Raw genomic sequence first — 13135 nt, forward strand, 5'->3', positions numbered from 1 at the left:
CTCACGCCTCGGGGCTGGAGTGACACTGCAGTGGGCTTCTTCCCGGCCCCAGTCCTCCGGCTGCGCGGCCCCCACCTGCCAGCGCTGCGTTCTGGGAGCGGCGTGGCTCCTTCATCCTCCCGCGCCTCCCTCTGGTCCTCCACCCACCCCTCGCGACCTCACTCTTCCTCCTATCCGCGGGGCCGCGGCCGGCCACCCCTCCCCGCCGGCGCAAGCACTCAGCCGCCTCCAACTCACCCCCAAGCCCGTGTCACCCACCTTCCTTCTCGGGGGTCCCTCCACAAGCCAGCCCAGGACTCCCCACCCCCGAGATCGTTTTGTTGGACCGCTGCACCGCGGCGCGCCGCGCTCGAGGACTTTATTATTATTTTCATTCTTTTCATTTCCTCTCCCTCTGGGCAACGGAGCAATGAAATTTCCAATCGAGACTCCAAGGAAACAGGTGAACTGGGATCCCAAAGGTTGGTATTTCGTACTCCGGGTCGTGCGCGCGCCTCCCGGGCGGAAGCGCCCGGATCCTCGGCGACGACTGTCCCGAGGCTGCGGACGCGCCCGGGAACCGCAGCGCGGGCGGGAGGAGGGCGGGGGAGCGCGGGCTCCGAACCCGGGAAGCGCCCGTCGTTCTCCCGGCGTCATGGTCCCTCCTGGGTTGTTCCACGATCCGTTTAGACAGATCGAGCTGGCCGTTGGGTTTGCCACGGCACCAAGTGCTGGCATTCGCTTTTGACTTGGAGTGCGAGCGTCTGTGTGTGTGTGCGCGTCCTTTGTTTCTGGTGATCTTTGTCTCCCTGGCAGATGGGTGGGGTGCCTCCCCTTGGACCCGGACCCGCGCCACATGCCCGGGGCGTTCTCAACGGAAGAGGTTTCCTGGCAGCAACCGGGGCCGGAGCTGCAGCCGCCGTCCCGGGGGTGACCCGGCTCCCAGGGCGCGCGGGATAATGGGGCCCACCGGGCCTCCAGAGGCTCCCTATCTTGGTACCAAACCTGGCAGCTAGTTAGGCTCAGGTCGGAGTAGAAGGGGGAGGAGGGGTGGTGGCGAGGAGGGTGGGGTCGGCACGGGCTGGGGAGGGGCCCGCGGTGAGATCTCCCTTCCCGCAGCCGAGCGGCTGACAAGCTTTGACGGATGTTGGACCAGGTTCCCAAGGCGGGAAAGGGAGCGATTAAGACAGATCCGTGCGTGCCGGTGCCTGCGATTAGTATGCAGATGTCAGGGCCGGGCAAGTTGGAACCGTGTGTCCAGTTGTGACAAGAACGCTTTTCAGTATTTCTCTTAAGCCCATCTGAGAGCTAAGCGGATCCAGGCAACGCCTCTGCGTGTGTCAGGTTGAAATGTGTTTATTTGTGTGTGTATGTGTATTTGTTTATGAGCGCATGTCTTCTTTTTCTCCAGACTGGAGAGGAAACCTACTTATTTGTTGAGTAAATATCTTATGAATTGACTGATGATTACAGAGCCAGTGTAGAGGTTTGGCCTTTCTTAAACACACCTCAAATACAATCCAAACCTTTTATTTCATTCCTACTTGGAATCTCTGGACATATGGGGCTGTGTCTTGACTTTTTTTGGGGGGGAGGCATCCCTGAAAAACATATGACATACCAAGCACTGTACTAGGCACTGGAGGTAGAATCAGACACAGAAAAGACAAAAAGTCTGCCTTCTTGGCGTGTACAGAGTGAGACAGACCTAAATCTTAAATTGCATGGAGAAGAGTGTAATTAAAAGTTTGTGTATGTTTCATGAAGGAAAGCATCAGAGTTCGTTTGTTTCTTTTTGAGTCAGGGTCTTCCTCTGTCACCCCGGTTGTGCAATCATGGCTCACCGCAGCCTCAACCTCCTGGGCTCAGGTGAGCCTCCCACCACAGACTCCTGAGTAGCTGAGACTATAGGCACACACCATGCCTAGCTAATTTTTGTGTTTTTTCATAGAGACAAGGACTTGTTGTGTTGCCCAGGCTGGTCTCGAATTCTTGGGCTCAAGCAGTCCTCCTATGTTGGCCTCCCAACGTGCTGGGATGACAGGTATGAGCTGGGCATGCCTAGCCCGCATAAGAGTTTTAAGAATGTGCCTGATAGAAGAGATTGACAAGGACCAGGGACGATGGGTAGTCAGAGAAGGCTTTCCTGAGGAGGTGACACTTGTACTAGACCTGGACGATGTGTAAGAATTGTCTAGGAAGGAGGGAAACTGTTTCAGAAGAGGGAGCAGCAGTTGCTAAGGAACTGGGGCAGGAGGACTTCTGTATCTGAGGAACTGGAGGAGTTTCCCATGGCTAGAACAGAGAGCAAGGGGCTTGTGTTTGAGATGTGACTGGGGTGGTCCACAGGGCGAGACTCCAAAGCCCTGTGTTGTTGGATGTGGGGCAGGGCTTCAAGAGGAGGGGCCATGTGATCTGGACTAAGTTTCAAAAGAAGTGCCGGGTGGTTCTGGCTGTGGGGACCAGGCACAGTTGTGGCCAGACCCGGTGGCTGCTGTGGGCGTGGAGAAGTAGACGGAGCAGGGATCTGTGGGGGACGTGGAACCCACGGATGTGGCGTGGTGGAGGAGGGCAGAGGGATTGGAATGGCCAGGACGGCAACCAGGACCAGTTTGAGGGATGAGCTCCCGAGTTCTGTTTGGGGCTTGTGGAGTGGGAGATGTCCCCGATCAGCCAAGGATGTCAGGTGGGCAGCTGTCTAGGTGTGGGCCAGGGTCTTCCAGGAACTCTGGGAGAGGTTGAGTGCCGTGAGCTGGGTTTTGTGAAGTTGGCCTTTGTTTTTCAACTACATTCCCTCTCTTCTTTTTTCTTTCCTTCTTCCTACCTTCCTTCCTTCCTTCCTTCCTTCCTTCCTTCCTTCCTTCCTTCTTTTCTTCTTCCCTTACTCCCTCCTTCCCTCTCTCTGTCTCACTTTGTCACCCAGGCTGGAGTGCAGTGGCACTATCATAGCTCACTGCAGACTCAACCTCCTGGGCTCAAGTGATCCTTCCCATTCAGCCTCCTGAGTAGCAGGGACTATAGGCATAAGCCACCATGCCTGGCTAATATATATATATATTTGGAGTTGGAATCTCACTCTGTCACCCAGACTGAAGTGCAGTGACCACTCCCGGCCACTGCAGCCTCGACCTGCTGGGCTCCGGCGATCCTTCCCTCTCAGCCTTCCAAGTAGCTTGACCTACTGGTGCGTGCTACCATGCCCAGCTAATTTTTGATTTATTGTAAAGATGAAGTCTCACCAATTGCCCAGGTGGGTCGCGAACCCACGGGCTCAGGCAGTCCACCCACCTCGGCCTCCCAAAGTGCTGGGATTACAGCTGAGCCACTGAGCCCGGCCATGGCTAATATTTTAAAATTTTTGGTAGAGAGAGGGTTTCACTGTGTTGCCCAGGCTGGTATTGAGTTTCTGGCCTTGGGCAATTAAGATACATTTCTATCAGATTGTCATCCTATATATTCAAGTTATAGTGATAAGCACAGATGAATTTTACACATTTTGCAGCCTGACATAGGGAATAAAAGCATGCAAATAGCATCATCAGTTACAACCAATGGTGTTAAACATAAAAATAACAGCATTTAATGAGCAACTGCTGCATGTCGGGTGTTCCATGCACCTTATTTCCTGCTATTATTTTCACATTACTTCCCTGGTAGCGCAAGTGTCATTGTCCCACAGGGCACTTGATTGCCATCACATTGCCACCAAGCTGCTTTCCAGTGCACTGCTCTGACTTCATGCATGGTTGTTCCTGAAGGCAGGAGTGGCAGAGGTGGAGGCATGAGGTGTGTGTGGAGTAGAGTGACATGTCTCACATCTGTATAGAATTGTGTGCCAGGCACTGGTCTAATGCTTTGCATATGTCACTGTAATCTTCACAAAAATCTTAGGAGGAAGGTTTTATCCTAATTTCGCAGATGAAAAAGCTGAGAAACAGAGAGGCTGAGTAACTTGCTCAAGGTTACATGGCTAGTAGTGGTGGAGCTGGACTAGAATCTGGGCTCTTTTTTTTTCCTTTTCTTTCTTTTTTTGAGCGTTGGGGTCTTGTTCTGTTGCCCAGGCTGAAGTGCAGTGGTTTGATCACGGTTTAATGCAGCCTGGGCTCAAGCAATCCTCCTGCCTCAGCCTCTCAGGTAGCTGTGACTGTAGGTGTGCGTCACCATACCGGCACACCTGTGCTCTTAAATGCGCCTCCAGTCTATGTTTCTTAAGTTATTGGGACCTTGGCTCTTGCCTTGTGAGGCTTCCTAAACTCAAGGACTGGAGAAGCTCATTGGGAAAAAGAAAAGGAGAATAGAGAGGATGAGGTGGAAGAGGGGTTGGAAGAGCAGGAGGATGAAGAAGAGGAGAAGGGGGAGGAGGAGGGAGGTGAAGGAGAGGGGAGGGAACATTCCTCTACTGATTCCTTTCTCCAGGAACTCATATTCCCTGTGGTGTTTTCGCTTCTGGATGGAGTTGGAGTCTAATTCTTGGAGGCTCAGGTTAATGCAGATCAAGAATGTTTACCAAGGCAAAGATGAAGGTAACCCCGCCATAAAATGGGGGAGCAGAAGGACATTCACATCACATGGACTGCATAGAGACGGGATCTTGCTGTGCTGCTCAGGCTGGTCTCAAACTCTTGGGCTCAAGCAGCCTTCCTCTCTCAGCCTCCCAGAGTGCTGGGATTCCTAGCATGAACCACCATGCCCAGCCTGTGTCAGAGTTTTAAGAAGATGCCTGATAGAAGAGATTGACAAGGTTCAGGGATGGTGGGTGGTCAGGGAAGGCTTCCCTGAGGAGGTGACTTGTACTTAGACTGTAGGGCTTGTACATCAACAGACTTGAACCTTCAAATGGGGGTACTCATGAGTTGTGGAAGGAAGTTGTAATTGCAATGTTTTGCTTACAGCCTCACAACCTGACAGTTTAATAGTGCAAAACGAAGGTGGTTTGAGAGTAGATTGGTTTTGATTGCACTTGGATGAATTAAGCAAAACACCAAGAGGTGGGGGTGAGAAAAATAGACCTAAATGGAAATTGATTATTCTCTGGTGAGCTCTGGCCTTCCTCTATTCATAGAAACTTCAACAAAGGGCGTTACTGTGTGTGGGACCCACAGAAAAGCAGACTGACATGAAGTCTTAGCTTTTATCGTAGAATGAATATGCAATTTAGATCACCAGGATCATCTGTCTATGATTTTCTGCTTAAAATTGGTATCTTCTTGCCTCATGTAAATTAGAAGCTTTTAAAAACTGATAAGGCCAGCAAACAGTATTTCCCTGACTAGAGGCAAGCAAATCAATGTGGTGTAAAACACTCTGGATTTGGGGACTAACGAGTGAGGTTATGAGACCAGGTGCAGCAATAGCTGGTTGTGTGACTTTGGGCTGCTCACTTGGCCTCTCTGGGCTGCACTTTCCTCCTGTGTGGAAGGGTGCCTTCTTTGACCTTGTTTTTCCAGCTTCTTCCTCTTATCTGACCTTGGGCCTGGTGGCTTCCTTTTGTTCCTCAAATAGGTCACGCTTGTTCCTGTCTCAGGACTTTTGCACTTGCAATTGTCACTGCTTTTCATGCATGTTCACGTGGCAGGCTTCTGATCTTGAACTCCTGGGCTCAAGCCATCCTCCCAGCTCTGTCTCCCTAAGTACTGGGATTACAGGTATGAGCCACCACACCCCGTGTCCATCACTTTCTGTGATGCCACCTGCTGAGTTGTCTTCCTGGCACTTGTCATGGTCTGAAACCATCTCACTCACTCATGTGTCACATTGGATGCCAGTCGTCCCTCCTTCACTAGTGTGAGCTGCACAAACAGGGACTGTCTGTGTCCCAGTGCCCTGGGACATGTCCGACCCACAGCAGACACTCAGTAACCTGTTGCTGAATGAATGGATGGTTAGTGGGAGGGATTGGAGAGGAACCAGGGCTTCATGTTTCAAAGAAATTCCAGGACTTCTGTAAGCCACAAATGGAAAGTACAAATAAAGAGAGAGGAAGACTATCACCGTATAGTGGAATATCAGAAAGGACACCGATGCTCCCACTCCTCTGCAGTCTCCTGTCCTCTAAAGCCTCCAGAAACACCATTTTCCTTCTTTTCCTCTCTTTGACCAGGAGTGAGAAGGCTGGATGGGGATAGGGAGGGGATGGATGGGTGGACTGATCCAGTCTGACAAATATACGGTCATGGTCTGGTGTGGTGGCTCACGCCTGTATTCCCAGCACTTTGGGAGGCCAAGAAAGGAGGATAGCTTGGATCTAGGAGTTCAAGACCAGCCTGAGCAATACAGCGAGACCTCATCTCTACAGAAAAAAAAAATTTTGGCTGGATATGAAGGTGCACATCTGTAGTTCCAGCTACTGAAAAGATTGAGGTGGAAGAATTGCCTGAGCCCAGGAGGTAGAGGCTGCAGTGAGCTGTGATTGTGCCACTGCACTCCAGCCTGGGTAACAGAGTGAGATCCTGACTCAAAAAATAAAAAATAAAAAAGACAAAGTCAGTGTTCACTTAATCACGTGACTCCTATTGACTATTGAAGTGTGGCTGTTTTTAGGTACCTGCATCCATTTAAGAAAGAAGCAAAGGTGTAGAATTGGATTTTTTTTTTAAAGTGGCACTTTTAGTACAGACTTTAATGCAAAATTCCAGAGCAGCCTGTACCTTTTGTATACAGCACCTTTCAGTGTACAGAATGCTTTTTACAAATGATCTCATTTGTCCTTTAAACAACGCTGCTTTTTGTAGATCTCAGAGTCTTAGTTTTACTGAAGTGTAAACTAAGATGTAGGAATGAGAAATGATTTATCTGCCGTCCCAAACTGCAAACAGGCAGAGCGGAGTCTCACCCTGGCCTTTTGATGCCTGTGTCCAGGGTGGCCTCCTCCGAGTTCTCCTTCCTTCCAGGGTTTCTGTTCACACCCCTCCCCCCCACTCCTACTTACACAAAAGTGTATTCAGGGGTTTCTCTGAGCCATCTGGAGCGAGGAGTCTTTCTGTTGGTCAGTCGATGGCTATTGTCAGCAGCTTGTATTTGTATAGACTGACACTTTTATTATCCCCGGTGAGCTCAGGTGAAGACCCTTGGGTCTCCCTTCTGCTGTCCTGACTAAAAGAATATTTCTGTCTCTTGTGGACAGGAGTCATATTCACCTTGCTGGGTCTCTTAAGTGCTGCCTTCCTTAATAGGTTTCCAAGCACACATTAGCATAGCTTAGCTTTTCTGGAAAGAAAATTATCCTTTTTTTTTGCCTTGGGGTGGCACAATCATGACTCACTGCAGCCTCGACTTCCTGGGCTCAGGCAATCCTTCTGCCCTAGCCTTCCAGCTAACTGGGACTACAGGCACATACCACTATGCCCAGCTAATTTTTTTTGATGTTTTGTGGAGACGAGGTCCCACTATGTTGCCCAGGCTGTCTCAAACTCCTGGCCTCAAGCGATCCTTCCTCCTCAGCCTCTCAAAGTGCTGGGATAACAGGCGTGTGCCACTGTGCCTGGCCGAAAATCATCTATTTTTGATTTACTATCCAACTTTCAGGGAGCAGCATCCCACATGGGATTAAAGATGTGTCAAAATTACCATGATTATCCTAGAAAGTATCAAGAAGCAATGTACCAAAGATTGTCTGGGCCAAGATTTGGATTGAGGGTTCTTTTCTGGTTCACTGTTCTTTTGCCAGTCCCAGTGATCACTCCCTGGGTTGACTTAAGACAGGCAGGTTGGCTTTGCTATTCCATCCCAATTCCAAAACTTCTGTGTATTGGCTGCATATGAACCTCACCTTAAACCAGGTGCATTTAAAAAATACAGTATGGTCTTGCCCGCAGTTGGGAAACTTCAACCACAACTGAGATAGTGGATTCCTTTTTACTTTTAGTCCACAGGGAATTAGAGGAAGTGTTGAATGATAATACACAAGCCATTTTACCAAGAACCCGTCAGGAGGACTCAGTTTGGACAACTCCCTGGGCTGAAGCAGAAAGGCAGCTAAAAGTGACAGTCTTGGATTCTGTTATGATGGGCACCCACCGGATGACCCAGATAAGATTAGAGTTGGTTACACACTCGACTCTGCATGGCATAGTTATGGAAGCTGCCTCAGCATGGCACCAGGAGTTCAGTTACCCTGCTGGCTACACCCACCCAGCCGATTCTCTCCATAAGAATTCTGGGGTCAAAGCAACCACATCCACTTCTGGGTTCTGGTCCTAGGAATGTCCTCAGTGGAGATTTGTGGTTCATCTGTGTCAGGCTATTGACCATCACCCAGAATGGAGAAATACACATTTGATATTTTCTTCTCTCTTTTATTGAAAATAAAACTTGAGGCCAGGCATGATGACCTATAATCCCAGCAATTTGGTAGGCTGAGGAGGGAGGATTGCTTAAGCCCAGGAGTTTGAGACCAGCTTGAGCAGCATAGCAAGACCTCATCTCTATAATATTTATATATTTAGCCAGGCATGGTGACACACTCTTGTAGTCCCAGCTACTCAGGAGGCTGAGGTGGGAGGATCATCTAAGCCCAAGAGGTTGAGGTTGCGGTGAGCCACTGTCTTCTGAGCAACAGAGTGAGACTCCGACAAAAAATAAAATAAAATAAAATAAAAAGAAAGAAAGAAAAGAAAATAAAACCTGACTTCCCAATCCTCCATTTAGGGTTGGAGGGAGGGGATGAGAGCCAGAACCATTGGCAAGGGAGGACATGGTCCTGAGGGGAATGGCCTTCTCTTTCTTTGCTGTTCCCAGAGCCAGGGAGGTGGGGAGGGGTGGGCATTGGAAGTGGTAGGGATGAGGCTGGGGTGGGCAGGCTTTCAGGAGATTTTTGGTTTCATGCTACTCAACATTTCTGGTCTCAACTTTTCCCTTTTCCATGGAGGTGACTTTGAAGCAGACTGGATTGGTGGGAAAACATAGGATTGGAATCCTTTCAATCCTTTGCAATCCTGCAAACAGGTTTTGCAGCCATACACAACCCAGGTGGTTACAGGAAACTTCTTTCTCTTTCCTGTTTTCTTCCTTCATTTCCCAATCCTGCCCTCTCCCCCAATTCCTGCAGAGTTCTGATCTTAATTGCTACCTCTTCTACAAAGGATCCTTTTTTTTTAAAAAAAATTCAACTACCCAATGTAGAGGGGGCTGGTGGTATCTGCAGTTTAAAAAGAGATGCTTAAAGATAAAAATGAAGATTTGTGAGGGTTATGGAGAGCCTGGAAGTCACAGTAACCTTTGCAGACAGGCCTTGAATGCCAACATTTGTAATTCAGACAGGCAGGCCAGCAGTAATGCTACTACCAGGAAAATGAGTTTCTTACATGCAAGCAGCCCACAAATAATAACACATCAAATATTTTGTCAGGATAAAGATAACTAGCACAACTTATTACATTTAAGGTGACATGAGTCTGACAGGCAGAACAGAGATACTTGGTATTAGGTGTGATAAAATAATTGCCATTGAACATTCATTCATTTGTTGTATGACACAAGAATTCAGGCACCAAATGCTTAAGAAAAATTGATGGGAGGAAAATTCTAGTGATTAAAAGATTCTATTTATTAACTTATTTTTTTTCTCTGCAAGTTGGGGACAGTCTATTCTTACCAATTTTAACCATGGATCAACCTGTGTCAACTCCTGGATTCTACTAGTTGAGAATGTCGCTTTAGGTCAAAGGCATGTTTCTCATGGTGGAATTTGAAGCCATCAGGGAAGTACGAGGGGGGACCTCCCAAAAAACCCCAGAGTTATCTTTTGGAGGACTGGTCCCTTGCAGTACAGGCTTTTCCTGCTAAATGTGTTCTAGGAACCCATTGGCATCAGTGTACCAGCTAGTGTTGTTGTGAGATGCTGTGTTTGGCTTCAGTGAATTTTTTTTGGAGATTCTTCCATCACATTGGTCCATTTCATGATGAGTGATTTATGAGCACACTTGCTCACATCACGCTGAGTGTTCAGCAGTTTTTGACCCAACATGGCATGACCCCCCTTGCCCCACCTTCCCTATTCACCCCATCTTGCCCCAAGCAACATTTTTTTTTGTTTTCCTGTATGAAAAAAGTCCTCAAAAGGAAATGTTTTGCCTATGTGGAAGAGCTGAAACAACAGAAGCACTGAAAGGCATCAAAATGGATGAGTTCAAAAACTGTTTTGAGCGGTGGAAAAAGTGTTTTGATAGATATATTGAATCAAATGGAGAGTACTTTGAAGGTAACTGAAGTTTAAACATGAAGAATAAATACACAATTTTTTCTAAATAAATTCTGGGGTTTGTTTGGGTCTCCCGTTGTAGTTATGGCAGCTCTGGCTCAGCATAACGTTCTTACAATAACGTGATAGATTAGATGCATGTGATAGGCATTTAACCTAGACTCTGGGCACGATGTCACCAGAGGGTGACAGAGGGTACAGTGTAGGCGCTTAGGGTAGGAGGACCTGGGTTCTAGGTCTGGCTCTGCCACTTGTATGGAAAGGAGGGAGCTGGGTTGTTGAGGGCTCTTCTTTTCCTGATAGTCTTAGATTGCCTGGGTCCTTGTTCAAGCCACAGCATCGACTGGAGGCGGATTTGGGAAAGCTGCCTCATTTCTCGGTGACTTGGTTTTCTCATGTGTAAGATGGAGATCATCACAGCCAGTACTTTCCCGGCTTGTTGTGTGGATTCAAGAAAGTGATAATGCACAACTCTTAGAAGATTGCTGCATCACTGTAAGGGCTCCGTGCGTGGGGCACTATGCTGTTATCACGGTTGTGGGGGCGACCTGTGAAGTCAGAGGAGGCTCCATCCTAGTCTATCAGAAGCATCTGGTTCACGGACTAGCTCATCTGGGAGGGTGGCCCCATGGCAGTTTCCCCCTCCTCCTGGGACTCTCGGGGGGATCCCAGTATTCTTAGTCCAGGTTTAAGATACCTAAGCTGTTCTGGTTAAACTAGGAAGAAGATAAGCAAAAGAACAGGACTTGGTCACAATACTTGAGTCTGAGTTACTGTTCTACTGGTTTTATTAGCTGTGTGTCTTGGACCATTTGGACTGCTATAACAAAATACTATAAACTAGGTAACCTATAAACAACAGGAATTTATTTCTCACTCTTCTGGAGGCCAGAGGATTCCAAGGTCAAAGTATCTGTCAATTTGGCTGCTGGTGAGGGCTTACTTTCTAACTCACATGTGGCACCTTCTTGCTGTGCTCTCACATGGCAGAAGGAATCAGGGACCTTTCTTGAGCCTCTTTCATAAGGGCCCTCATTCTAATCGTGAGGGCTCCACCCTCATGACCTAATCACTTTCCAAAGGCTCCCACCTCCTAATTCCACCATCTTGGGGATTAGGATTTCAACATATGAATATTTAGAACATAGTGCTGTATGAACTTGGGCAAGTCACTTAACCTTTCTGAGTCGCAGTTTTCTCCTTGGTAAAATAAAGATCACAGTAACACCCACTTCACAGCTGCTGAGATGATCAAATGAGATACATATGAACAAGTTTTAGAAGCTGTTAAATTCCAGACCAGCATTTCCCCAAGTGTGTTCTATGAGACACAAACTAGTCTCATTAGATACTCTAAGAAGAAAAATAGTTTCATGGTCCAGTCAGTTTGCAGGATGATGGGTACTCAGTCCTTTGTGGCGAGTCATCATGTTCACTGAGAATGTTGCCTTAGGCCAAAGGCATTAGTTTCCCATGGTGGAATTTGAGGCCATCTTGGAAGTAGTTGTGACATCTCTGGTTCAGCATATACATACTTACAATGAAGTGATAGGAGATTAGATGCATGTTACATTTAGCCTAGACTCTGGGCAAGATGACACCCTCCATACAGTATAGGAGGAGCTTATGGGAAGACTTGGGCTGGCTCTGCCATGGATGTGGAAAAAGAGGATGCTGGGTTGTTGGTTGTTGACAGATCTTAGTCTTAGGTAGTATGTTATTGTATTACAGTGTAACAAATAACCCCAACATTTAGTTGCTTAAACTGATGATAAGTATTTACTATCTCTATGGATCGGGAGTTTGGGGACAGATTAGCTGGGAATCTGCTAGGAGTGTCTCATGTGGTTGTGGTCAGATGTTGACTAGACTGCTGTCATATGATGGCTTTACTGGGGCTGGAGGATCTGCTTTCACGATGGTACACTCAATGGGACTTGCAAATTGCTGCTGGTTGGGGAGAGGCCTACTTTCCTGCCCATTGTAGGCCTCTCGATGGGCTGCCTGTGTATACTCACAACACGGTGCCTGGCTTCCCCTTGAGCAAGTGATTCCTGAGAGGACAAGGTGGAACTGGCAAGGCCTTGTATGACCTAATCTTAAAAATCACATATTGACACCACCACCATGTTCCTTTCATTATACGGGAATCGCTAGTTAGTCTGTACTGGGGGAGGTTGGTGCTTGCTTTGGAAAGAAGGGGTGTCAAAGAATTTGAGGATGTATTTTAAAATCACCGTAAGCATTTTTTTCTATTATTTATTGAATAGGTACTAAGTGCCAGGCTAAGTGCTTTATAGTCCTCATCTCATATAATCCTCTTTATAATCCAAAGAAACAGGTGAAATTATTATCCCTGGTTCCTGAATAAGAAGGCAGAGGCCTTTAGAGCTTAAGTAACTTGCCCCAAGTTACTTAGTAGTGCTATTACTTGAACCTGGGTCTGTCTGACTTACAGCCCCAGCCTTGTATGCCTATCTCTGATAATCTTGCAGGCACAGAAACCTGTTTAATTTTGCTAAAGCCTGCATTTTCCACTTAACCACAGAGCCATGGTTTATTTAACTCCATTTTTACCCTTTCTTTTACCAGCTTCTCAGAACATTATTCTAGAAAGACAGTGAGCATGATGATGATGTATGCGATACAGACCATATGGTTTTATAACAGATTTCAGTACACCTATTCACCCAAACTTTTTGTATTATCCAAATACAAAAAGTGTCTGCTGAACCTGTTTTGTGTGGGCAGGGCCCCATGCTATGTGGAAATCTGTATCACATGAACAACAACAAAAAACAATTGATCCCACAATATGCCCTATTTTTTTTTCCCACTGTAAAGCCAAAGGTTGAATGTGATTCACCTCTTTTACAGATTCAGTGATTGAAAACCCAATCAGACCCGCCTGGGGAACTTGGTGAGACCTCATCTCTACAATAAATAAAAAAATTAGCC

The 13135-nt window shown here is 47.4% G+C and overlaps 1 protein-coding gene across 1 annotated transcript in view; it reads left to right on the plus strand.

Moving 5' to 3' along the window:
- Positions 1–8: 8 nt before the first annotated feature.
- Positions 9–13135, plus strand: part of KCNK10 (potassium two pore domain channel subfamily K member 10) — a 164077-nt gene continuing 150950 nt past the window's right edge. Inside the window, exon 1 of the mRNA XM_008056569.2 lies at positions 9–461. Coding sequence (XP_008054760.1) covers positions 410–461 — 52 coding nt within the window. The 5' untranslated portion in view covers positions 9–409. The remainder of the gene's footprint in view (positions 462–13135) is intronic.

This window comes from Carlito syrichta, unplaced genomic scaffold (assembly GCF_000164805.1).
Source record: "Carlito syrichta isolate Samal-C Ts95f unplaced genomic scaffold, Tarsius_syrichta-2.0.1 Scaffold302399, whole genome shotgun sequence".
Classification (NCBI taxonomy): domain Eukaryota; kingdom Metazoa; phylum Chordata; class Mammalia; order Primates; family Tarsiidae; genus Carlito; species Carlito syrichta.